The 26,369-nt window shown below is 37.3% G+C and overlaps 1 protein-coding gene across 2 annotated transcripts in view; it reads left to right on the top strand.

Annotated features, from left to right (window-relative positions):
- The window catches only part of PBLD (phenazine biosynthesis like protein domain containing), a 323,037-nt gene that overhangs the window by 248,459 nt on the left and 48,209 nt on the right, over positions 1–26,369 (top strand). For both annotated transcript variants that reach the window (XM_044056953.1, XM_044056954.1), the window contains exon 7: positions 20,443–20,621. In XM_044056953.1, the coding sequence (XP_043912888.1) occupies positions 20,443–20,621 (179 nt within the window). The remainder of the gene's footprint in view (positions 1–20,442; positions 20,622–26,369) is intronic.

Raw genomic sequence — 26,369 nt, 5'->3', positions numbered from 1 at the left:
TTTCAGTATGGGAGACCATGCACGTGACTCCTGTACTTTCACAGCTATGTATGCAAGCAACTGCTTCTCTGAAATTGTTGCATCCTTTTCTTTGAGATGCAACGACCTGGAAGTTGATTACAATTAAATGGTAGCTATAAACATGGGAAGGGTGGCTAAATGTATTTTGAGGCCAACATTGTTATCTCTCTACAGTTCTACAAGACCTGTTCAAATGTCTCATTCTTTTGCACTGTACATGAGCAATATTTAGAGACAATATGATGATGCAAACATAATGCAGTCTGCTGCTGATGTTTCTGTTTTTTCCCCCTTAATATTTCTAACAGGAAAAATGGTTATTATTTAATTAAACACTTTGTTAAGTGTTATATTTGTAAGTACTGCATTTTTAAGTTAGAAGTTGCATCTAGTGTGTGAGTCATGTGACCTGGGCAGGGTCTACAGTTTGCAGTAAAAGCTGAACCAAACCATCTCTGTATGTATTTCTGTGTTCTATGTCCTATCTTGAACTGTTAACTTATTAAGTACTTTCTTTTGCAGATCTGACGTTGTATGTGAAATATTGTGGTGCTGTTATGTCTGATGCTTAATTTTCAGCTCTGCTGTTCTGTAGCTGATGCGTCTTGTCTAGTTTTGATTTGATGGCAAGCCAACAGTAAACTGAGCATGACTTGCTCAAGTATCTATCCATTATACTAACTCTGCAAATTCTGTCTTTTTTCATGTTTCAACCAGAATTTCTAAATAGTTTGTTTAAACTGAGCAATCATTCTGGTTTCATGTTTGTATGATTTTGTTTGATAAGTGTTCTGATGGATTTCCAGCAGAATTCTTTAGTCATTTCCTCAAACTATTTGCTCAAGATAATAATCCTGCAGCCACCAATGTCTCTGAAGTAGAGCAGACTAATAAAAAGGAAGTCATAGACACAGTGCTGTATGCACTGTGAGTAACCCTGGGGACAAACCTAAAAAGTCTATTGTTTCATATTTCTTCAGGTCATAGGAGAGTAAGGCATTACGGTATACATTTTTTTTTCTTTTAAAGAGGAGGAACAAGACAAACCTGTGATATTGAAAAGTAAATTTCAGGTACACTGTGAGTCAAAGAAGAATCTACTTTATGTGAGGTATTTTTACATGGAATCAAGGGGCCAAGAGACTGTTGATGCATATGTCACTGGATTAAAATACAGAGCACAGGAGAGTGAATCTGATGAATTGTTTCACTCACCGATAAGATGATGCAATAGTCTAAGGCATCAGAAATGATCACTTAAGGAGTAGACTATTAAGAAAATCTGAGCTAATTCTAGAAGAGCTAAAGATGTATGTTACAGAAACAGTATTAACTGTGCAACATAACAGCAAGAAAGAGGAGTTGGAAGTATGCAAAAGTGAAATTGCATAAGAAAATAACAATAAAGCCCAAAAGCTGCAAAACATAATGGCACCTAGTAACAACCATGTAAACAGAAAACAAACCTTGTATAAATTCTGTGGATGCAGGGAAGAAACGTTTCATTGTAGAGTTAAAAAAAAAACAAATCTGTCCATTATGTGAAAGCAATAATCATTTTACCAGAATGTGTTTAAAATGGAAAAAGACACAGCAATGGAATATTAATGTTGTAAAATCAAATCAACAGTCAAAAACCTGGAATGTTTGCCAGTGCAACTGAAACACAATGGTAATGCAATTGTTAATTTCTGAAGTGACTGTGGGGATAGCATTAATGCTATGAAAGAGATCTAAATGGAATTTATGACAAAAAAGCTATGGATTATAGGCCAAGCAGTTTTGTTCAAATTACATACTAGTGCAAGTTATAATATAATGTCCCAGAAAACATATAAAAAGCTGCATTAAAACTGCAAGTTGAGTAAAAATGTGTATGTGCTACTCTCTTGTTCTGTGGATAAATAAAAGCCACTGGATTATGTGTGTTTGAGATGTGTGAATAAAAGTAAGGCAACAGAATATTGTTTCAGGCTGTTTCTTTACAAACACAACTAGGTAGCCAAATATATGAAGCAGAGATGTTGGGCATGTGACATAGAGTAAATACTGTCCAGATGAAAGGTAAAGACATTTTTGGAAATCTGAATGACAAAAAGGCAATATCTCATCAAAATCTGACATGCTCAGATGTTGGCTGTGATGCAGTGCTGCAAATGTGTAAGAAGAAAATCAACATATTCATACAGGTAGTCAACTCAAATGTCTAAGTAGTGCATAGGTGCAAAGTGCAAGCACACTCCAAAGCTGTGTTTAAGGTGCAGACCTCAAACAGATACAGTGTATAAAGAATTCTACTACTAAATGGTCTACACTATTTTAAGAATGTAGGAAAATGTATCTGCAGTCCGTACTTGCATAATTCAGACTTAATGGCAATGACTGGAAGACAAAAACCATGTTCATTTGTTTGAGGTTTAGAAAGGTTATAGGCAGAATATTATATAATGTTGACAACAGAAGCAGCTCCTTTTGATTCATGCTCCATGTAGTTTCATTCTGCATTTAATCCAAAATAAAGCAAGAATTAAAGCAATTGTAATGACAAGGAGTAATAAACACAGCCTACATGATGAGTCAATATTTTGTTGACCATAGTTTTTTTTTTTACAAGAAACATCTTTATTAAATCATTGTGTGTGACACAAACAATCTTACATTTATAGAAATGAAAATAAGTCATAACAGCACAATCTCATTTGCAAACATTACACCTTACAAACCATGCCAACACAACTGTAGCTGCAAACATTCTGCATCATTTTTAATACATCCAGTAATTGTCAATCAGCCATTACATAGCTCATTCAAATCTTGCCTTCTTTTAAACATTGTTCCTCCTCTGCATGCAATGGTCCCACATTTCACATTTTTTCCTGTGTAATTTACTCCTACCCTTTTCTAAATATCCCAGTTTCAGTTGTTTTATCTCTGTTACTTCTAGTAAAGTTGGTTTAGACTTTGATTTCCGTTTTTTAGTTTTGCTTTTCTGGCAGCCATCATAATTAGACTCAGCAAGGCCTTACTATGTCTAGGCTATTCCAACTCTGTATCATAGCTCAAAAAATCATTTCCCTCATCACTCCAATTTGCTTACCCAGTATCTCCAACAGAGCAGTCTGCAGGGAATCTTTAAAGTCAGCCAACTCATTACACTCCCAGAAAATATATTCCCCATTACCTCTTTCTTCCCTATCACATCTCCAACATTTGCTGTCTACCTGAGGAAAGATTCTTTTGAGCCTGCTTGGGGTATAAAAATATCTATGCAAACACTTCCAGGCAAAGATCATAAATCTTCTAGATTTTGTTGCATATTTGGGAGGCATACATATATCCCCCCCATTGTTTCTTTATGAATTATTTATTCAATATATATTCCCAAATCTTCCTAACCTCTTCTGGTTGATTCTTATAGTTATCATGCAATATTTTATATGCTGTATTAAATATTCCTTTCTTAATGGCCGCTTCTGTTCTAGATTCTACTAAGAACTCTACCAGTGCCGGTCTTTTGTTTAGGACCCACCTATTTCTTTCTCTTTGCCTGTATATTTTATTGACCATAGTTAATCAGGATAAGGACAGATTTTGTATTGTTCCACAAAATCTCAGTAAATGGATGAAGAGGCAATGCCCTTTGCAGACTATTGGAAAAGTGGCTGCTACTATGCTTAAACCTAAAGATTTTCTGTGTTTGATACAAACAAGTGATACTGACAAAACTTGGTGGAAGCAAGTTTGAAATGCCTGCATGAATCCTACACTGGTATGTCGAAATGCAGGGAATGAGCTGATGACATAAAGTGTTGTCCTAATATATTCATGCAGATCAAACTGATGATTTAGAACCGGAGCTGTGTGGTGTATTTAGGAATCCTAAGCAAAAGGAGGAGTTACGTGTACAAGAAATCAATCCACTACCATGAATGAAGTTCATAGGTTTATAGGTTCAAGGGTCGATTTATTCCAGTATAGTAATATCTACATCTTGTCTGTGCTGAGTATTACTCAGAAGTTGTTCAGTTAAAGGCTATACTACAATGCATTCGATAATTATACTGAAATAAGTCTTCTATAGACATGTATACCTGAACAAGTAGGGTCAGACCATGGTCCACAATTTGCTTGCCAGTCATTTGTCTATAGCCAAGGAGTGGGTATCCGAATCCATAACTTTCAGTCCCAGATCTCCACAACTGCATGGTCAAATAAAAATAATTATCTAAACAGTCAAAAACATTCTGAAAAAAATGAGGCTACTCTCTGATCAAAATGACTGTTATTTGCCTATTTTACAATATAGAAATACACACTTACAGGCTGCAGTACTTTCACTACTACTGTCGATATGAAAATGACTAAATCAAATGTTAACAAGTAACTCACACTTACAAGTTACCATTTTTGTTCATCACAAAAGTTTTAAAAATATCCAAGGAAGTGATATGCGGCTCTATAGATGTAACTGCAGAATCTATCTAAGTTGGAAGAAATGGTCCCAGATAAATTATCATATGGTCAGAATTGAGACTTGCCAAAGGTTGTACTGAAGTTTTCTCCAGAAACCCAGACTGTTTATTTTATTTAAATTTAAAAATTCTTAAACCAGGGTAGAACAATGATCATTACTGATACATTTCAGGTTTTATCACAGAGTTAATAAAGTCAGGATAAAAAATGGATTTGTAAACAATTCAGTAGTGAAAAAAACCCACCACAGTATGCACTGAAAATAATAGTATATATAACGTGTGTTATATACATTCACCAAACAGCATATATTGAAAAGAATGGGATATACAACGTGTTATATATATTGTGTGCGCAGTATTTACAATACAGTAGATATTTAAAAACTGTTAGTCTTCTGCAGGATGCCAGCAACAAAAAGCTGGGATAAGATAAATTAAGGGCGAGGGAGATAAGATGGTGGAGATCTACCAGTTCTAGGTTACCACAACCTCCCCTAAGATCAACTGAATACGAAAGAAAAATACTGACTCTTGTCTGGAAAATTAAGCCACGACTCCTGATATTCTGTGCAGCTGTCACTGCCACTGGACTCTCTGTGATCAACATTACGTTCATGATGGAGCTACTCATTCTAGCGATATTACAGCTACTGTCTGAATGGTAATGGTCCAGAGCAAAGCATTTCAAGCTTGTTTAGTAACAGCAGCTCTTATGTACATCTAGCCTACTTGTCAAACAATAATCAGATACCAAGACTATAAACAATAACAGTATTCATTGCAATAATGTTTTTGTATGGTGAGACACATTACTTACTGGTTATTATCATAGTGCATATATTTAAATGTATGCAATGTATTATTGTAAATTATATAAATTATAGTGTACATTCTCTTTTCGATAGAGGGGGATGTTGTATATTAAGTATGTGAGTACTGTATCTTTAAAGAAAGAAGTAAGTCTTGGGAATGAGTCAATGATGGCTGGTTCTTCAGACTGGAGTAAAACCATGAAGCAAAAACAGCTGTGTGTGCATATGTGTTCTGTGCCTCATCAATGCGAAGATAGCCAGGTATGGAAATAAGGTACATAAGAAAGGTTGGTGGTGGAATGCAAAATCCAGGAAGTTATTAAAAGAAAGGAGGAATGCAGAAAAAAGTGGGAGATAGAAAAGACAGACCAGGCTAAGAAGGAATAGTAGGTGGCTAACAAACAAGCTAAGACAGCAGTTGCAATATCAAGGAACAAGATGTCAGAGGCACTCTACCAGCTTCTGGAAAGTGACTTAGCAGATGGCATGAAGAAACTTTATCAGGCTGCAGGGTAAAGACAGAAAGATAAAGAAGATAATCAACAGACACCCTTCGTAAGGATTAGCAGCAACAACATGCTCATACGTCCACAGGTAATCAAAGGCAGGAGCAGAGAGTGCGTCCAGCAGCTTCTGAATGAAGAAAAACATGGAGAGGCTGTACTGCACCATACATGGTCTACTGTGGAAGAGGAATCCATCACAGAAGAAGAAAGAACAGCACTAAAGAAAATGAAGTCAGGGAAAACAGCGGGCACAGAGGACGTCACAGCAGATATGATCAAGATGTTGGGTAAATTAGGGGAGAAATGGCTCCTGCAGGCACTCACAGCAGTATGGCGAGAAAGCTGTATCATAGATGACTGGAAAGTAAGCATTCTAGTGCCAGTATACAGACACTACGGGACATTCACAACTGTGGTCAGTGTTGAAGTATCAAACTCCTATCAGACTGCATGAAACTGCTGGAAAGGGTAAATGATAAAGAAATATGCAGAGTAGTAGAAAGGAAGAAGGAAGGGAGACAGTCGGTTCATATTCAGATCAGGATGATGCAGAACCAACCCAGTGTTTGCAGTGAGACAGATAGTGCAGAATAAGCTAGATGTGAGGAAGAGTCCAGCTGGGCATTCCTAGGCTTGGAGAAAGCATATGACAAGGTCCAAAGAAAGCTGATTTGGGCAGTCCTGCAATGGTATGAAGTCACAGAAATACTGGTAGAATTAGTGCAGGCAATGTACAAGGACACGATGACACATATGAACAAATGGCTTTGCTGCACTGCCCTTTCATCTTGTCTACAGGATACAGAAGTTGTTCAGCCTCCTCATTACCATCATGAAATCCACACACAAGCTGCATCCTATCAGTGAACCTACATTCAGTGTAAAAATCCTTAGTTCCTTTTAGGCAGGTTGATTGGTTTTACATCCAGCATTTACTCAAGAGCTAAATCATGTAACTATGACTGGGCAATGGACACAGGCCAGACAGTAGTTTACTGACCAAGGGCTACTGGACTTTATGACAGACACACACAGTGGCCATCAGATTCCATGATCCCCTCACCACCATTAGCATCAGGGTTCATGGTCTGTGATCCATGTCTTCCTATTTGAGGAGACTGCACACCACATTCTATGTCTAAAGTGGTTGGTCTGGACTAATCTTCTCCCAACAGGCACCATTTAGACTCTGTGTAGTTGCCCACAATCCCAGTCAATTTGGAATGCATTCTGTTGGCATACCTCTCAAGTTTGAGGAGGAAATACACAGCATGCTTTTGTGAAGTTTGAGGACTCCCACAGACACAGGAAGAACATGCAAATTCCACATAGACATTAGTCAGTAGTCAGGATTGAACCTTTTATCTTGTGCTTGGGAGGTAAAGACCTTAACCATCATGTCAACCATGTCACTTCTTGTAAACTGAAATGTGATGATTTAATACAGATGTGTACATTCCCAATGTTATTTCCTGTCACACACACTACAGAAATGAAAATGGCCATTTAAGTGTTTCAATGTATTTGTGTACATTGTGTCCCACTGTCTGTAAAATTCAGTGCAACCATGTTTTCCTGCCTGACTGTAATTGTGTGTGTTATTACTACTGGTGAATTAGTATCTCTAAGTTAGTGGGTGTGGAGTCAAAGCCTCCCATCTTGGGGGGGGGGGGTACAGGGGCACAGCCCACCACATCGAAGTGTAATTTATGACTTTTAATAGTAGTTTTTTCTCTTTAGTTATTTAAGGTGTTTTTCGATGTTGCATATTGAAGGAAGAAAGGGATACAGAACAGGAAATCAAGGGTAATGCTAATTTCACGAAGCATGCTTCTGGAGGTATTGGGTCAGATTATAGTAACTCAAGGCAGGCATAATTGTTGGCAGTTATATTTACAATTCATAAAGAAATGAACAGAAAATGTCATTGGGGCTGCAAGCTGAAACTGGAGAACATATGTGCAAACTTTGTTACTTTGGCTGACAAAGAGCTCTTACATAAGAGTCATTTTCATGCTCTTGATGTGAATACCATGAAAAATTATGTTGAGATGTCTTCTGCCAAACAACATGTTGAATTACCAAGAAACACTGTATGTCAAGATGTTACGTGACAAAAGAGGTTCTGGCATCTGCTTCATTACCAAGTGCTGTTGTATATCAGTCTTGGTAAGTGATGTTATAGTTGGCATGAGATGAAGTAAATTGTTGAAATGGAAATCTATGGCCGAAGTATTAATTAAGTCAGTCTAAGTAAGTTATAACCATTTACTCCTCCAAATGGTCTTTGCTATGTGGCCCATTTAATTTGTGTGTGTGTGTGTGTGTGTGTGTCTATGTATACACCTGTGTGTGTACAGGCGTGCCATTATTTTTTGTACAAAGACAATCTGGTGAATTGTTGCCATGCTACTCTCTTTGGATGGTCAACAAAGCATTCCTGACCAAAGCTGAGGTATGTGGTTAATTCCATGTGTTTTGTAAAAATGTAGTTTTCACATTTATGAAGATTAAACATATAAAAGCATACTAATTTTGAGGCTTCCTCTGTGAATTACATGATTCGTGATCTTTGTCTCCTGCTACATGATTTGTCCTTTGTGATTTTGAGGCTGTTGCATAGATTAGATTAGTACTAGGCTAACTGCCCTTGGGAGCCATTTTAAGCCTAGCCAATTATCCCCTGTGAGATTCAAACCCTGTACTTTGTGTTTGTAAGGCAAACACCTTAACCATTAGGCCATCCTCCCAACAACAGCTGTCAAAACTAAAAGAAATTGTATGTTTTCTTTTGCTGAAAGGATTTCTTCCATTTCACATTGACTTATGAAAGTATGTACAACCTGAAGGTCTCGTTCCATTCTATTAATCTTCCATTGAGTTTCAACACTGCATGAGGTTTTTAATTAGGCTTGTGTTTCTTCCAGATGTTGATAATAAAGTATCTGCTTATGAAATCCAGTATACATTTCCTAGGTGTGCTTGCTATATGTTTATTTGAGCATGATACATCTTTGGAAAGTTATGGAAGTATATGTGCAATGCACAGATGGATAGACACACACACAATCATATTCTTTGCAGTTTTGGACAGTGTCTAAGTTAAATTCCAGTATGATGTCATGTACTCAAATTTTGTAAAACTGTGACATCATAGGATTAGATATTTAAAGGATGGTGGAATTATACAGCATTACGTCTGTAGCTATAAATCAACAGATCAACAGTCTACACATCACAACTACCTTTAACAACTAAGCAACAGAGAAGCTTAAATCATGAAAGTAATGTATGGCACACACGGGGCAAAACTTATAACATGCCATGATAGTGATTTCAGAGTCATACCTTTAAAACTTGGTATTTAAACATTTGAGATTGAATTTGTGACTTGGATTTTTTTCTGGTAGTGGTATAATATGTAATTTGTGTCACTAAAGCATGTTTTTGTTAAATTCAACAGTTTGTGTTTGGGACGTTATGTGCTTACATCGGCTTATTTTATTGTCTTATAAATGCAGCAGAGCAACAAGTAGCATTTCTGCCTCTTTTTTAAACATCTTTAGTACATCATGACATGGGTATATGTACGTTAATAATAAAAAAGTGACATTTTCATTATTTTCATGATATATATATATATATACAGATCTACTTAACATGGTCAATTGTTTAGAAAGTCAAATTTCATATGGCCGAGACCATATGATTGACTTTCGAAAAGCCGACCATGTAAAATAAATAGATAAAACACAGCAAACATTACCTTAAACTGTTTACAGGTGGGGCTCTGCCCCCTGCACCCCCTGTGGTGGGCTTCCTGCACCCCCATGGGGGCTCTGCCCCCCCATAACTTAAATATGCCAACTCCGACATCGCACTGCAGTGTGGAAGAAGGAAATTTTCCTATTCCGCACTGTACTGAGATAGCGGTTCCCCATGGTCGGCTTTTCGGAAGTCGATCATATGGTCTCAGCCATATGAAAGTCGACCATGTGAAGGGGACCCGTGTGTGTGTGTGTGTGTGTGTGTGTGTGTGTGTGTGTATATATATATATATATATATATATATATATATATATATATATATATATATATATATATATATATATATATATATATATATATATATATATATATATATATATGTGTGTGTGTGTGTATATGCATAAGTTTTCTTTTTAACAATTATCATTCACAGTAACATTATATAAAGTGCTCAATTCTTGCCTTCTCATGAACTTCACTCCTTCTCCTGAACATTATTCCACATGCATTTTCCCCACAAATTCCATTTACTGGTATTTAATTTGCTCCTTCCCCTTTCTAAAGACTGTACATCAAGCTGTTTTATCTGTTATAATATTCAGCACTTTACTTAAGAGTCAGTTTAGATTTTGACTTCCATTTCCAATTGACTGCTTTTTTTTTTGGCAGCCAAGAGCATTAATCTTAGTAAGATCTTATTATGTTTAGGTAATTCAGATCCTGTGTCTTAGCTCAAAAGAATATTTCTTTCAGTTGCAACCATTTACTCCCCCAACATTTCTGACAAAGTCCTCTGCAGGGAATTTTTTAAATTTGCAAACTTGTACACTCCCAAAATCATGTTCCATTTTCCACTTCTTTTCCATCACACCTCTAGCATTTGCTATCTGCCTGAGAAATAATTATTTTGGGGGTATAACAATACATATGCAAAGACTTCTAAGCAAAACTCCTAAACATTTTATGGTTTGTTGCATACTTGGGAGCCATGCAGATGCCTTCCCATTCTTCCTTTGTAAAATGCCTTCCCCATCTCTCCTCCCAGTCTTTTTTTATTTATTCTTATAGTTATCATATAATATATTATATGTCCTACTAATTATTCCTTTTTAACATCAGCTTCTTTTCTAGACTTGACTAAAAAACTCTGCCGGAGGTGCTCTTTCACTCAGCACTCACCTATCCCTTTGTCTTTGCCTATACTCTGACATCAATCCCTGGTAGAGAAGCATACCTCTCAACTGTCCCAAATTACTCGGTTTTTACCGAGTTTTGGGGTCCAAAAAAGGGGTGCCACGATTCCTGAGTGGTACCCCTTCATTTCCGATTTATTCGCACTTTGTTTTTTATTTTTTTAATTTTTCTCGCTTCGTGAGCTGACGTCATCACATGCGCGATGACGTCAGCTCCACCAGCCTGTCAGACTTGCTCGCACTCGTACGCAGCATGTATTTCCGGCTCTGGTTCAAATGCATTTATGAGCGGCAAAGTTACCAGAGCCGGACAGGATTTACTGGATCTATTCATTGTAGAAGACGCTCACTCAAGGGACTGGATCTATTTATTTATTTTAGAAAAAAACGGATGCTCGCTGGAGTTTCAGAAGAAGATGCTCGCTGTTTTCCTAGATGGATTTAGAGGTAAGGGGGAGTGTGTGTGTGTGTGTGTGTGTGTGTGTGTGTGTGTGTGTGTGTGTGTGTGTGTGTAAAACTGGATACCATCATTTCAAAGTACCTCACCTGATGTTTCCATTCTGATATTGGCATAAGCTGTATCCCTGAGTCTTTTCCTAATAGTAATCCCTACAATGAATTTGTCATGTAATTTGTTCAGCTCAAGCCAAAAGTTTTTCATTTTCCTACAGGCAAAGCTGCCAAATAACTGCAGATGGCAGATGGCTGTCTACCTTACAGCCACATTTTAAGGATCTAATTTATAGAACACTAAAACTTCAAACCCTGAAACAATGAAAGAACAGATGAATTCAAGCTAAGTTTCCTATATATTGTCTCTCCTTTTTTTAAGTATGCTTGCCTAAAGCCATAAATTGACCTGTTAATTAAACGTAAATTTAGGAAATCAGCAAATATATATTTGGAAAGACCATATACTTCAATGTTTCCTTAGTATACGATGCTAATTAAAATGTAGGATGGTTCGATCAGAAGCTGCTTGGTTAATCTAATCAAATGTGTTTTATTCTTCCCACATTGTTACTGTGCCTGGAAGCATTAAAACTTTACTTGATAAGACTGTGATAGTGGATAAAAAGCAGACAGTTACACAAGTGATATAAGCATGTATCTTTGCATGTCAGTATTTCTTTCTACTGTTAACTATTTCTCAGTAACAAACTGTTTTTTTCCACAGCAGGCAGACACACACTGATGGTAGTGAGGATTTAAATGCAGTGAGCTACAAGTGTAAGGCTGGTACCTTTGGCTTTACTAGTAGCAACATCTTCTAATGACACAGTCTGGAAAAAAAAAGGAAAAATGGAAAGCTAATGAGCAATCTCAGTTTAATGAACGTGGACATTGGAGGTCTTTGCTATGCACCAGCTTTCTACAGTGCAAAATATTTGTTAGAATCTAGTTTTCTGTAGTGCTCTGTTAGTAACCTACTTGGTTTGGACCACTGGGATATATTTCTAAACCTACTGTGGAACTGAAAGATTTGTTGGCTTGTTTTGGCTAGATAATATTTGCTATTCTAATTCAAACTTAATTTGAACTTGTACTCCATAAAACAAGCTGACTTTTTAGACAAGGTATATATACACATTGAAGTAGTGAATATAGTAACAGAGATAAAAACAACTGAAATTTGGATCTTTAGAAAAGGGAAGGTGCAAACTACATAGAAAAAAAAATGGAAATTGTGGGAACAGTATATGCAGAGCAGGAACGAGGTTTAAGAGGCAGGATTTGAATGAGCTATATAATGCTTAACTGACAATGACTGGAAGGTTTATAAATGATTTATAATGTTTACAACTACAGTTGTTTCAATAGTATCTGTGATGTAAACTGTGTCCAGCTAAAAGTGATATAATTTTATGTGTTTTTCATTTATATAAATGTAAGATTGCCTTTGTCATATGTGACAAGTTTATAAAGATGTTGGGGGGGGGTGTATATACACGTTTGAATATATCGCTTCATTATTATCACTGCTAACACTGCCTTTGCCTATGGCGTACACTACTGTCATTCTATTTATAGTGTGGCTGTGGAAGTAGACTTTTATGATGGAAATGTTCTGAATTGGGCAATTTTGTCATTGTTGGTTCATGCATTTTGTTTCATTGCCTACAGTACAGCCTACTGGAAAATGTTAAAACAATAAATTTAAAATGTGCTCTGTCTAACAAGTGTGTTGTTTTATACAAGGAATATAATTTAATGAAGTCAGGAAGGTGTATCAAAGAAAAGAACACATGTATGTTTCTTGTTTTGTGTGCAAGGGGCCAATGATTTGAAAAAAGCCCAAAGATAATCTTTATCCACCACTGACCAGATGCATTTTCTTTGGATGTGGTGTGGGCTTCAATGAATGTGAGTTTCAAGGGCAGAGTAGTTTTAATGCCAAGTCTATTTTCATTGTGAGACAGTATTGCTTTGTTTACCAGATGTCTTAGTGTTTGTGCATTGTTGTGCTGTAAAATGTAAAAGTAAAATCCAAATAATCATTGTACAAGTAAAGCAGTATGAACACTAGTGCTTATGGTAAATGGGTCGAAATAGCCAGCTAATGGGACATTGGAATGGCTGCAGGGGGACTCTGGTGCCATATTTTGGTTCTGTTTTTCAGTTTGTTTGAAAGTTGGTATCCCACAATTCCATCAGAGTGGGTGGAGTTACATAATTATGTATGCAAATTAGATGTTAATCAGCATACAGATTTGTACCTATTTTTCATGGGCCTTGTCCAGATTTTTGATGTTTCCAGGTAGAGAGGTATGCAGAGAAGTGAGTCTCTAACCTGCAGTTCAACTTCTGCTTGCCTGTCAGTCTTGAAATACTTTCTCTGCAAAATTTGCATACTCATTTCTATCAAAATGTGTGTCCTGCAACATTGCTATTTGCTCCCCACATTTATTAATCTAAGCCAATTGTCTGTACATGTAAGGCTATATGAACAGTGTAGTAATCATGACAGAAAGCTATTACTTTCTCATGTCTTTTTTTTAAATCTTTATTTTCCAACCTTTAGCCTACATGCACATGTTAATGTTTGGTAGTCTGATCACTTATCTATTTGAACTTAAGTCACATATTTCAACATATTTTACTTCAATGAAAACAACAAAAAAAACTAAACAGATTTTCAAAACTCTCCATCCTGTTTTAAATTACAGCAAACACTGAAAAAGATTAAGTGTACCCCTGTATGTAGGAGCAGTTGCCCCAAATTGACCACTGCATGCAAAGGCATTACCTCATATAAAAAGTAAGGTTACCCATACTAAAGTGCATGTTATAGCCTGTGTTCCCACTTACATTGATTACTACCCATTCTTTTCTTATACGCACCCCCAGCTGAAAACCAGCTTGCATGCTTTCATTAAACAATAAGTTTTATCCCTAAGAAAAAGTGCACTGGCTACCTTTAAATAGATAAACAACCATTGTGCGTGGGTATATTAAATGCATTAAAGTATTAAGGCTGCTGGGGAATCGACTACTACTTTGTATCATGAAGCATTTATGCAAATATTAATAAGAACAAAAACTGTTTTACTTACAGTTACAGTGGATATAAAAAGTGTACACACCCCTGTTAAAATGCTAGGTTTTTGTGATATAAAAAATGAGAGCACAATAAATCATTTCAAAACTTTATCCACTTTTAATGTGACCTATAACCTGTGCAATTCAGTTTTAAAACAAACAAATCTGTTAGGGGTAAATATATAAAAAATAAAAAAGGTATGATAAGCTGGTTGCATAAGTGTGCACACCCTTAAACTAATACTTTGTTGAAGCACCTTTTGATTTAATTACAGAATTCAGTCTTCTTGGGTACACACCTGCCATCAATTAAAGAGACTCTGATTAACCCCAAATAAAGTTCAGCTGTCCTAGTAAGATTTTCCTGACATGTACTCAGTTGCCTGCTACAGAAAAAGCCATGGTTTGCAGAGAGCTTACAAAGCATCAAAGGGATTTCATTGTTGAAAAGTATCAGTCATTAGAAGGGTACAAAAGAATTTCCACAGCATTGACTATACCATGGAGCACGGTGAAGACAGTCATCAAAAAGTGGAGAAAATATGGGACAACAGTGACATTGCAAAGAACTGGACATCCCTCCAAAACCGATGAAAAGACAAGACAGAACCTGGTCAGGGAGGCTGCCAAGACACCTACAGCAACACTGAAGGAGCTGCAAGAATTTCTGGCAAGTACTACTTGTGTACTAAATGTGACAACAGTCTCCCGTATTCTCCATATGTCTGGACTATGGGGTAGGGTTGCAAGATGGAAGCCTTTTCTTACACAGAAAAACATCCAGGCCCAGCTAAAATTTGCAAAACAATACATTAAGCCTCCCAAAAACATGTGGGAAAATGTGTTGTGGTCTGATGAGACCAAGGTTGAACTTTTTGGCCACAATTCCAAAAGATACGTTTGGTGCAAAAACAACACTTTGCATCACCAAAAGGACACCATCCCCATGGTGAAGCACGGTGGTGGCAGTATCATGCTGTGGGGTTGCTTTTCTTCAGCTGGAACTTGAGCTTTAGTCAAGGTGGAGGGAATTATAAACAGTTCCAAATACCAGTCACTTTTGGCCCAAAACCTTCAGGCATCTGCTACAAAGCTGAAGATGAAGAGGAATTTCACCTTTCAACATGACAATGACCCCAAACACACATCCAAATCAACAAAAGAATGGCTTCACCAGAAAAAAAATTAAAGTTTTCAAATGCCCCAGCCAGAGCCCAGACCTAAATCCAATAGAAAATCTGTGGGGTGACCTAAAGAGGCTTTGCACAAGAGATGCCCTTGCAATCTGACATATTTGGTGCACTTTTTCAAGGAAGAGTGGGCAAATATTGCCAAGTCAAGATGTGCCATGCTGATAGACTCCTACCCAAAAAGACTGAATGCTGTAATTAAATCAAAAGGTGTTTCAACAAAGTATTAGTTTAATGATGTGCACACTTATGCAATCAGCTTATTGTACTTTTTTTTTATATATTTTTTTCCACTAACAGATTTGTTTGTTTTTCAATTGAATTGTACAGGTTATAGGTCACATTAAAGGTGGGAAAAGTTTTGAAATGATTTATTGTGATCTCATTTTTTATATATAAAAAAACTTGGCATTTAAACAGGGGTGTGTACACTTTTTATATCTACTGTACTTCTTCAGTCCCATCATTGTTCTTCTAAACATTAATGACAAAGTGGGGTATATACTTTACAGTTTAACCACCAATTTAATAAAGTCGACAAAAGTCCAATCCTTTTCAGCCACTTCTTGCAAAACTGCATTCACATGTCTATGCAATGGGATTGATGTTTTACAGTCTCTCATTTATTTCACTGTGTTGATGGTCTTTTTCAAGGCCATCTGTATCTTCCATCACCAGACTCTGGTTCAAATATAAAGGACTCCTAATTCTTCTAGTCAGTTCTTGTGCTTTCTTCTGTTGCTCGAGCATTTTCTTTTCGAACAATGTAAAGGTTTTACTGGCAAAATCTCTCTATGGGCTTTCTTATTCTCAAAAATATGAGAAGCAGTGAATCCTTCTGCTTGCTGATTTAATCTGCTGGCTAAACATTTTTTTTCCTCCTCTGCAACCAAAAATGTCTTTGATTCTCTAGTAAAAACATGTTGAATACACCTGGGTACAGAAAATGGAATCATACACCTGCCTCTTGACATTGTCTGATTGCTGGTATAAACATTTTTCACGAGCACTCTTGTCCCCAGTTTTTTTTTAATAGTTTTCCTTTCTGTCACAGTTTTGTCAGTATCGACTCTTTCTGCTGGTATGATTGCAACTTTACTAGTATATATCTTGTCCCCACTTTCTCATGGTCAGGTTTGCAACATACACTCAATGTGCCCTTTTAATTAACAAATGTTGCAGTGGAACACCAGTCTAATTGCTAATTTGTATTTTCATAAAATTAATACAGCTTGTTTCTTCCAGGTTCTCTTGTACAGCAGGAAATTTCTGGTTTTCTCTGCACAAGCTTTTGTCTATTTTTGAGACATCTCTTTTTGAAAAACTTCATACTCAGACAGCCTTTTCTTTGTTTTGGCCTTTAATTTCTTCAGTTTTATCAGCTCATTTGAATAGTTAGGTAATGCTTCTTCATTTTATACAGCCTTTTATTATTTGGCTGCATATTTTCCTTCAATGTTTCACTTGCATTCCATTTACTTTTTCCTCTAAATTACCTAAAGTCATATCCTGCACCAAAGATAAAACTTGGAACTGCTGTTTTGTTGAATAGCTGTGAGATTCTTCTGAGGTATAGTTTTCCCTTCTCCTTTTCTGGTTGGTTTTATAGGTTCATAGGTAGGTACTAGGCTATCTGCCTGAGGGCATTTATAAGCCTAGCCAGAGTCTGTCAGCTTTCGTCGCCCCATTGATTAACTGAGCCTCAGTTTTCTGTTACTTTCTCTAAATTTCTTCTTTGATGACATCCAGGCAGTGTAATTACAAGTGAGTGAATTTTATCAGACCGGACAGCTTTAGTGGCTTTTTTTCACAATTGCAGTTTTCACACTGGGAGATCTCTAATCCACTTGTTGATCAGTGTGGAGCCATTTTGGAAGTCCTGTTCAAAGCAAAAGTATCTTGCTTCAGATCTCAGTTAGGGTGACTTCTTTGTGGAGTCTGCATGTATGCACTGCATCTGTGTTGGTTTTCTCTGGGTGGTCTGCTTTTTTTTCTGCATGTCCTACCTCCCTAAAGGCATTTAGCAAGTGTGGGGTTGGGAGGGTGGCCTAATGGTTAAAGTGTTTGCCATGCAAGCACAAGGTGCAGGGTTTGAGTCTCACAAGGAATAATTGGCTAGGCTTCAAATGGCTCGCAAGGGTAGTTAGCTTAGTACTAACCTATGAACCTATGAATATGCACTCTCCAAACTGCCCACAGGTAACTATGTAGTGAGTAACATTATGATTTCTACAACAAACTGATACAATTTACAGACCTGGTTTTAATGCCTTACAACTAACTGCCTACCAGAATAGGTTCCAACATCACTGCAACCTAAAGGATAAAGTGAGTTATTGGAAAATGGACAGATGGATGGATGGCTGTAGCTATGATTCGGTCCTCTATTGTTAGCCAGGAGCGCTACAGAATCTTGAAAGACCAAAATCTCAAAAGTTCAAAATACTGAAAACACACAGGATACTAACACTTACTATATTCCAGCACAAGTGCATACAGAAACAAATAAAACACAAACCATATTACTCTTCTCCATGTATAAGCAAGACGGCAAGCCCCCCTACACCCCTCACGTAGGGGGGCTGTGTCCCCCACACACCCTGCTACTTAAATATATCAACGCTGAGATTGCACTTAGTGTAGTGAAGTGGAATCTCAGAGTTGATATATTTAAGTAGCAGGGGGTGTGGGGAGTGCAGCCCCCCACATGGGAGGTGCAGGGGGGCTTTCCCCCCTGTGTATAATTGAAGGGTAATATGTTTCTGTATGTACCTGTGCTGGAATATAGTAAGTCCTGGTATCCTGTGTGTTTTCATTATTTTGAGTTTTCAGTATTTTGAACTTTCGAGATTTTGGTCTGGGGATTTTGGTCTTCAGGATTTTGGGCTTTCAGGATTCTGTAGCACTTCCTGTTAGCCATATACCTGAAGAAAGAAATATTTATAACAAAGGATTCATTTGGATTATTTTTTGTTGAAGTCATGGAATGCCCTAAGTTTGTTCAGAAACAAAAAATGTTTTAGCTCTTGTAACTGAAAAACAAATTCATATTTAAATGTGAACTATTCTTCACCTTTATTTACATGAGATGTTGGTCATTAGTGCATATCTGAAGAACAAATAACAGTCTGAGAGGCTGTACTAAGCAGCATTGTGTATGAAAGAAAACATCTGTTTAAAATACAGAGGATTATAATTGGGTCTCAGTAATACCAAATTTATTATGAGTTTCAGGTATGGATGCCAAGAAATTCACTTCAAGAGCAAACCTTGAGAGGTGATTTTTGTTAGTTTTCATGTCAGGAATACATAATAAGTTGGTTGGATATAATCGGTGAGACCCAATTATAATTCTTTGCAGTGCATGGTATCTGCTCCATGGACTATCAGTTGCAGAAAAAAAAACAGTGTAGGAGCACAGAGTATTTTACTGGCTTTCAAAGCCCTTAAAAGCCAGTAAAACATTTAGCACTTTCAAGTAGACAGCAGGTAGAAATGAGATGCCCCACTGAAAAAAGCCTTAAAAGCTGTGAGACACTTTGTTCTGCTAGACTTGTTGTTTATAATGTGTCAAAGTGAAGTATCTAACAGCTCTTAAAGCTGTTTTACCTTCTGCAACTCTTCTTTGCTGGCCATCTCTGACCACTGTTAATCCCTAGCATGAGACCTAATCTCAACAGCACTTAGAGGTACTTAACTAAAGCTTGCTAAGCATCTTTTTGATATCAGAAGAGTACTCAACAAGCTTATCTTTTTTATTATTTTTGGAGTACATATGCAATACATTTTATTTTACTGCATTTATATTTTAATTTTTTGGCGAAGGAAGATTGTACTTTGTGAAATGCCATGATTAGAGATTGTTTAATGTACTATTTGGAATTTGGAGAGAGGCCATGGTATTCTAATGGTACCTTTAGAAATACCAGATTATTTCTTTTTTACAGAAGACACTGCTTAGAACAGACACATTGATATTAAAAATGTTTAAGATTAGAACATGTTAGAACATGTATCTGCAGTGTACAATATGGCAGTACAAAACTGTGTGGTTTTGAGGTTGTCTTTCTTTGTATATTGTAGTTTTGTTGATTTTTATATGATGATAGTCTATTTTTTATATTGTGTTTCATAATGATTAGTTCACAACTTTTTTCTGTAAGTCCCATGGAATCTTTTGATTACATCTGAGTTAATCCTGATTCAGATAAATGAGACCTTGGTTTAATGTCTCAAATAATGAACAGTGTCTTAGGAGTGCAGTGCGCATATCTTCACTTTTGCTGCAATACTGTGTCAGTATCGAGTGCAAACACCTGGTGTGGGAAGAGAACCTATAGCCTTCCGAGCTTTCTAGCATCAGAGGTGACTGTGCTACCTGTGAGTCTCCGGCACTGTAGGATGGTGAGGAATGTGTTCCTTGTGTCCTTAGATATTCTGCATATCGGAGGCCATTAGAGAGGTTTTTTTTGGGGGGGGGGGGCGATCTTAGCATGAGCATTTTTCACTAGCAAAATATCATTAGCATTATGTCCTTAGCCTGCAGTGGTCATGATTTTGCAGACTGATGTAGTTTATTGATGAGTTCAGCTAAGCAATCCATAAGACCTTAATATGTGGGAAATGGGGGCATTCAATAACCATGAAGTCTTTAACCGAGTTCAAGTACACATTTCTGTAATGATGGTAAATCAACATGTTTCTTCAGACATTTTTGAGGCAGATTTCTTAGATAAGAAAACTGACCATTTGAAATGTATTTATTCATTATGCCAAAGTCGGTTTATTGTTTGTGTACAAGACTATTTTCTACACTTATTCCTTAAGGTGTGTAAGCTTAACAATTCACTGCCTGCTAAAATGCAGTGGAGGGGCTGTTTTAAATTTGTGAGTTGTTGTTTAACTGCAGGTCTTAATTCATGAACTGTTTTTTAAAGGTCAGACCTGGAGAACCTGAAAGTGAATCCACAAACTCTGCTCATGGCTGAAAAGTCTGGAAGGGTAAAGGGAGTAATTGTTACTCTGAAGGGAAGCAACAGCGAAACCACCACAAGCTTTGATTTTTATTCCAGGTACTTTGGTCCATGGTGGGGGATTGCAGAAGATCCAGTAACAGGTATAGTATCTGATCTGATCAGTTTTGTATCCCTAGAAAAATTAATTATAGCAGAAATGTTTATATATAGAGGCCCATCTAAGCAGTAGTTTTAGATATCTGAAAACGTACCTTAAATCACACCTTAGGATTCACAGGATTTCATTATATAGGCTGTAAAGTGATAGTACAACATGCATCAGTAATTTGTAACTTTTGTTTGAAGTCTAATTCATTTTGAATTATTTTAGCATTTCTTATTTTAATTTCAAAAACAAAGATATGAATGCAGTGTACCTCAGTCAGCTGATCGTGTTATTTTCATCCCAACATCTGTGTTACATCTGGAATGTAATTTAATTTGTTTAATGATAGTAAGGTAAGTGAAATGATTCACTGTTGACCCTTTTTAGCCACAATCCAGCCAAAATGAGCTAGTATAGTACAAATGCAATGTGTACACACACACATAGTTTATATCAGTTAGTAATCTATCATGCCAAAGAAAAACTACCACCAACTTCCCAGAGCAGCAGAGTCCAACAAAAATAAAAGCAAATAATCCAAGAACACTGATGGACCTAAGGAAGGCACGACTCTCCAGGTTAAAAACTTAATTTATTGTAGGTCATAAGCGCTTTTGCAGCTACTGCTGCTTCATCAGATAACAAACACATTAAACCAAAACTGTTTTTAAATACAGAAGTGAAACAGTATTAAGTCACATGACCACAAAATTTAAAGAAACACAACTAAAATATATGCTATTTAAACCGCACATAAAAACATGCACATATAAATGCAACATAAAAACTACATAATTTTTTTTTATAAAACTTCCTATAAGCAGGTAAAAAAATATAATTGCAGATGAAAAGGTAAATACTCTCATCTGGCTAGTGGTCTTGACTTCAGTTTGGGTTTAATGGGTACAAACTCATTCACCCCATGCCCAAAAATCTCCCCTCTGCCTGATAATCCATTTAGCTTCCATGTGTTCAGTTTGATTCCTTATATCTCTACCTCGTATAGTCTCAAAGACTCTACCAATAACAAGAAATTTAAATGTGTGCCTAGAATCAGTGGTCAGTACATGTACATGCATTGCAACTTTGCTTCTATGCTGCACAGACTCCCTGATGGGATAACAAACTGCCTTTTCAATGATTTCATGTTTCTAAAAATGAATCTGGGAGTAGTGTCTATCAACTTACTGATATCACAGTCCATTGTTAAAATTCCCCAGTGTCTCTTAATGACATTCATATCAGAAGAATAATATAAGGGAATTATAGTCCTTTCTTTTATCCTTCATTGCCTGGTGTGTCCTTCTAGAAAAATAAGGTTTAGCTGTGCTAGATTTAAGAGACTGAACCTCACCTATGTTCCTTAAAATATTATGTGTATTATAACCTCTATCAACCAGTTCATGTGTAAAATATTAAGTTGGTTGTCAAAGTCACTATCCAGAACATTAAGTCTAGAAGCTCTAAGTGTGTGTGTGTGTGGGGGGGGGGGGGGGGGTGCATGCTGTCTCTAGCTAATAAATGACAAGACTTCCTATATAATCTGCTAAACAAACCCCTGTCACCATCCATCTCTACAGTGACATCCAAGAAATCTATTTTACTAGAAGACACATTAGAAGTTAACTCTTAAAAATGTAGGACTGTTAATATAGTTGTTAAATACCCTGAGTTTGTCTTCTGTTCCATTCCACAGAAGGAACAAATCATCTATGAACCTTCTATAAAATACTACTTGCTTGTAGGGTGAATTGAAAATGTATTTGTCCTCTCATATGGCCGTGACCGAATTGGCGTCGCTGTTGGCACAAGATGTGCCCGTAGCCACGCCATTCTGCTGCCAAAAGCTTCTTTCATTAAACAAGAACACATTGTTCTCTAATCCACACTGTAATAGAACCTTAACAATGATACTCTCTGACTCATCAAACTGTGAATGCAGCCTCAAAAATTCTTGTATCGTACCCAAACCCAAGTCATTTGGTATGATGGTAAATAAAGAGGTCACATCCAAGGTGACCAACAGCAAATTCCTGGTAGCAACAGTAGATTGTTCCAAACAAGTATATAAATCACTCAAAAAATGCTGTGTATCTTTCAAAACATACGGTATAACACTAAGCAGTGGTCTCAAGGACTTTTCTAAATAAATAGATATGGATTCAGTACACCAGTTCCATCCTGCAACTATAGGACTCATAGATGGATTTATTCTATTCTCATGCAACTTGGGTAACCCTTGTATGATGGGAAGTAAAGCATCTTTTACTAAAAAAATAGTCAAGTAGCTCCTTCTGTAATAATTTCTGTTGATATAAACTTATTCAGTGTGCATCTAATGTTAATTTCCATCTGTTTGACCTTGTTTTTACTAATAACCAAATAAAATTTATCATCTTTAAGTAAATTATTCATAGCCTCATTGTACCAGACCAAATCTAAAACTACTATTGGCCCACCCTTATCTGCAGGCCTGATAATTATGTCACGATTTTTCTGAAGTTGCTTCAGAGCTAAATGCTCTTCTTTATAGGTTCATAGTTGTGTACTAGGCTAATGGCCCTGAGGCCTTTACAAGCCTAACCATAGGATTACCCTGGCATAGTGCCACCTGACCTTAGTTCCCAGTGCCTCTGTTGAGTAGAGCCACTGGTATTATCCCCAGGGTGAATTTTCTGTTTCCCATCCATTTATTAAGATTTCTCTTGAAGAGGGTCAACAAGGTGCTCTGCTTGACATGTATGGGAAGTCTGTTCCATAGCATGGGCAGTCTCTGGGTTATGAACCTGTCCCTCCAGCATGTTCTGTTAATTGTGGTAATGAGGTTGAGGTCTCTGAAGCGTGTGGTACGGAGGGATTGGGATTTCTTTAGATGTAGCATTTCTAACAGAGCTGGGTCAGATATGGCTTTGTAAATCAAGCAGAGATCACCTCTAAGTAGGTGATATGAGACAGAGAATATTTGTAGTTTTTTTAGTCTGTCCATATAGGACAAGTGTTTAAGGCATAGGATCCTCTTTGTGAGGTAATTTTGCAGCCTCTCCAGTTGTTGCAGGTGTCTAGTGAGGTACATGCCAAATGGAGCAGTGTACTCGATGATTGGCCTAATGAGGGAAGAGTAGAGAGAGACAACGACCTCTTTCTTCCTGGATGCAAAACCCTTAGTAATGAGATGTGCCACATAGAAGGACTTTCTGACCACAGTGGCAATGTGGTGATCAAAAGAGAGGTTGCTGTCAACCTGTGTTCCCAGATCTCTTATAACGTCTTCTGTGTTCCGTGGACTACCATCAATGTGGTAATTCATGGGAACTGGGTTTTTCCCAAAGGGGATGATGACACATTTTTTGGCCTTGAGCTTAAGGCCATGGTTCTGACACCAGTCGTTGGTCACAGTGAGGCCATTCTGTAGGATGTCAACATCACTTGGGGAGTTAATAATAGCTCCCAACTTGCAATCGTCTGTGAACTTTGTCAGCCAGAGTCCCTTTGTGTTGGCCTGGACTTCAGAGAAGTAGATACCAAACAGGAGAGGACCCAGGACCAAACCCTGTGGGACTCCACTCATGACTAATCGGCAGTCTGACTTGGAGTCAGCTACTTTCACACTGTGGGGGTTCTTTGCATTCTGCTTTTCGATTCCTTTAACATATGGATATCCTGAATACACAGTTTCTCAAACGCATTAATAAGGGAATTCACAGCAGACACAAACGTGTCTGAAGCAATTAGAGTCAGCATAACAATCATTACTGTCATTGTATAGCAGTTTTAAAGTAAGATTTCTAGCAAAAATTTCACATATAAAATAACATCACTATAATCAGGATACCATGCAGGTATAAAAGAAAGTCATTTCTTTAACACATTATGCTCACATTCAGTAAGACTTTCAGTGGATAAGTTCCAAACCAGGTGAGTTTTTCTTCATAAACGCCTTCTTGATGTTCGGTGTCCCTATAAGATCCTCCTTGGGCTTCCTTTTATGTCTCCGCTGACTTTGTGAGCATGTTTGCTTGTTTGGATGGCTCCAATCCTTTATAGGCAGATGGAACAGAAGTCTGTGTGAGCCTAAAAGGTGTGAAGCTCCAGAAACAAACAAATTGCTCTGTGCAAGTGCATTGTTGACAACAATACCTTCTGTCCTATCCGCTGGCATCTTTAACACCCGCAGGAGGAAACCTGTGTGAACATCATGCAAAAGTCACTCAGTATCCTAAGATCAGAAGTGAACTTGTTCTGGAGCTGCAACAGACAGACAGAACCCTTATCCACTGACCACCATATTTGGGGACTTGAAGCATGATAGGTCTATGGTAAGCTCTGTGCTCTGGGGTTCAGTCCTGACTTCTGGTGATGGTCTATAATTCTCTCTTTGGATGTGTGGGTTGTCTCCTGTTTCTGTATACTTTTATAAATATGCAGTGCTGTCTTGCTCTTGTATCTAAGGTCATGGCTGAAGAGAGTCCAGGGACCAGCTTACTTAATTGTAATAAATGATATGCAAAACAATGCAAACGCGTATATAAGTAAATCAACAAGCAAACAAATAAATGCAGAATGTAAACATGGCAAAATGATAAATAAATAAACATGCAAAGATGCAAGCAAATAAGATATGATAGTTTATGATGGCTCTAGATGATTATCACTGTTGAAGTGACACCCCAACCCCATGTGCAAAAATAGGAAAAAGAGGTTGAGGATGGATGGATTTCATAATATAAGCCTATGTGCAAAGATCACTTAGCCATTCAATCCATTTCATAATGCAGTTGGCCTAGTTATGGACTCAGTTTTTGAAAAATGTCTCTTTATGAGCCAAATCACAGCCTTTGTTACCCATGCAAACTATACTTTTCAGTATTCCCAACTTTTCCTCATATTCCATTGCTCTAATAATGTTCCAGTAGATTGCATGCACAATTATAACCAGTCTTTTAGAAATGCTGTTTCAACTAGGACAACATACAGTGATTCTGGCAAGAAAGTAACCAGAGTAAGTGAAAGTAGATCATAATATATTTGATACACCGCCATCAGACATTCATTTCTTTCCTCATTTAGGTCAGGAATGTTGTTCTGTCATAACAGATACAGCAGGTGGAAAACAGTTCCTGCAAACAACATCCAGGGATACAAAAAGAAAAACACAAACAAGACACATGATGATATAAGGTGATTAACAAACAGGTCAGAGGGGACAGATTAACAAAGTCAAAGATGTGGCTTTACAAAGAGATTCTGAACAGGAACTTCATAAAATTATAGGGGAACGGGGTGCAAAACTGAAGACACATGAGATGAAACTGGGTAGAGATAAAACAGTTGCAATGGCAGCAGATGGGGGGAAGCTGAAAATTCATATATATGGGAAAACAGTGAAACAGATTTGAGTATCTGGGAGGGGCTTCATTTATTTGTATCTTACTAATTCTCTAAAATGATTTAGGTTCCCCATAGTAATGTCTAAATCTGCCAAGTTGTGGTACATTGAGCAGGATGTCATCCACAGAAGGGCTATTTTTTCTGGGAATCACTTCCAGGCATACCAAGCAAATTTTGACTGCCTTATTCCAGGCATTAATTGTTCTAAACATACTGCAAAGAACAGTGAAGCAAGTGGTAATCCTTGCCTTGTGCCTCCTGAGGGGCAAAAATCTTGTGACAATCAGCCTCCAACCTTTAAATTTGCCACTACTTCTTTATAAAGGTCAAAGCCTAGGTTTATCCAAACTCTAGG

This window comes from Protopterus annectens, chromosome 14.part0, assembly GCF_019279795.1.
Source record: "Protopterus annectens isolate FY-2018-M chromosome 14.part0, PAN1.0, whole genome shotgun sequence".
Classification (NCBI taxonomy): domain Eukaryota; kingdom Metazoa; phylum Chordata; order Ceratodontiformes; family Protopteridae; genus Protopterus; species Protopterus annectens.
The sequence above is the reverse complement of the archived record's forward strand: the minus strand, read 5'-3'. Positions and strand labels throughout refer to the sequence as shown.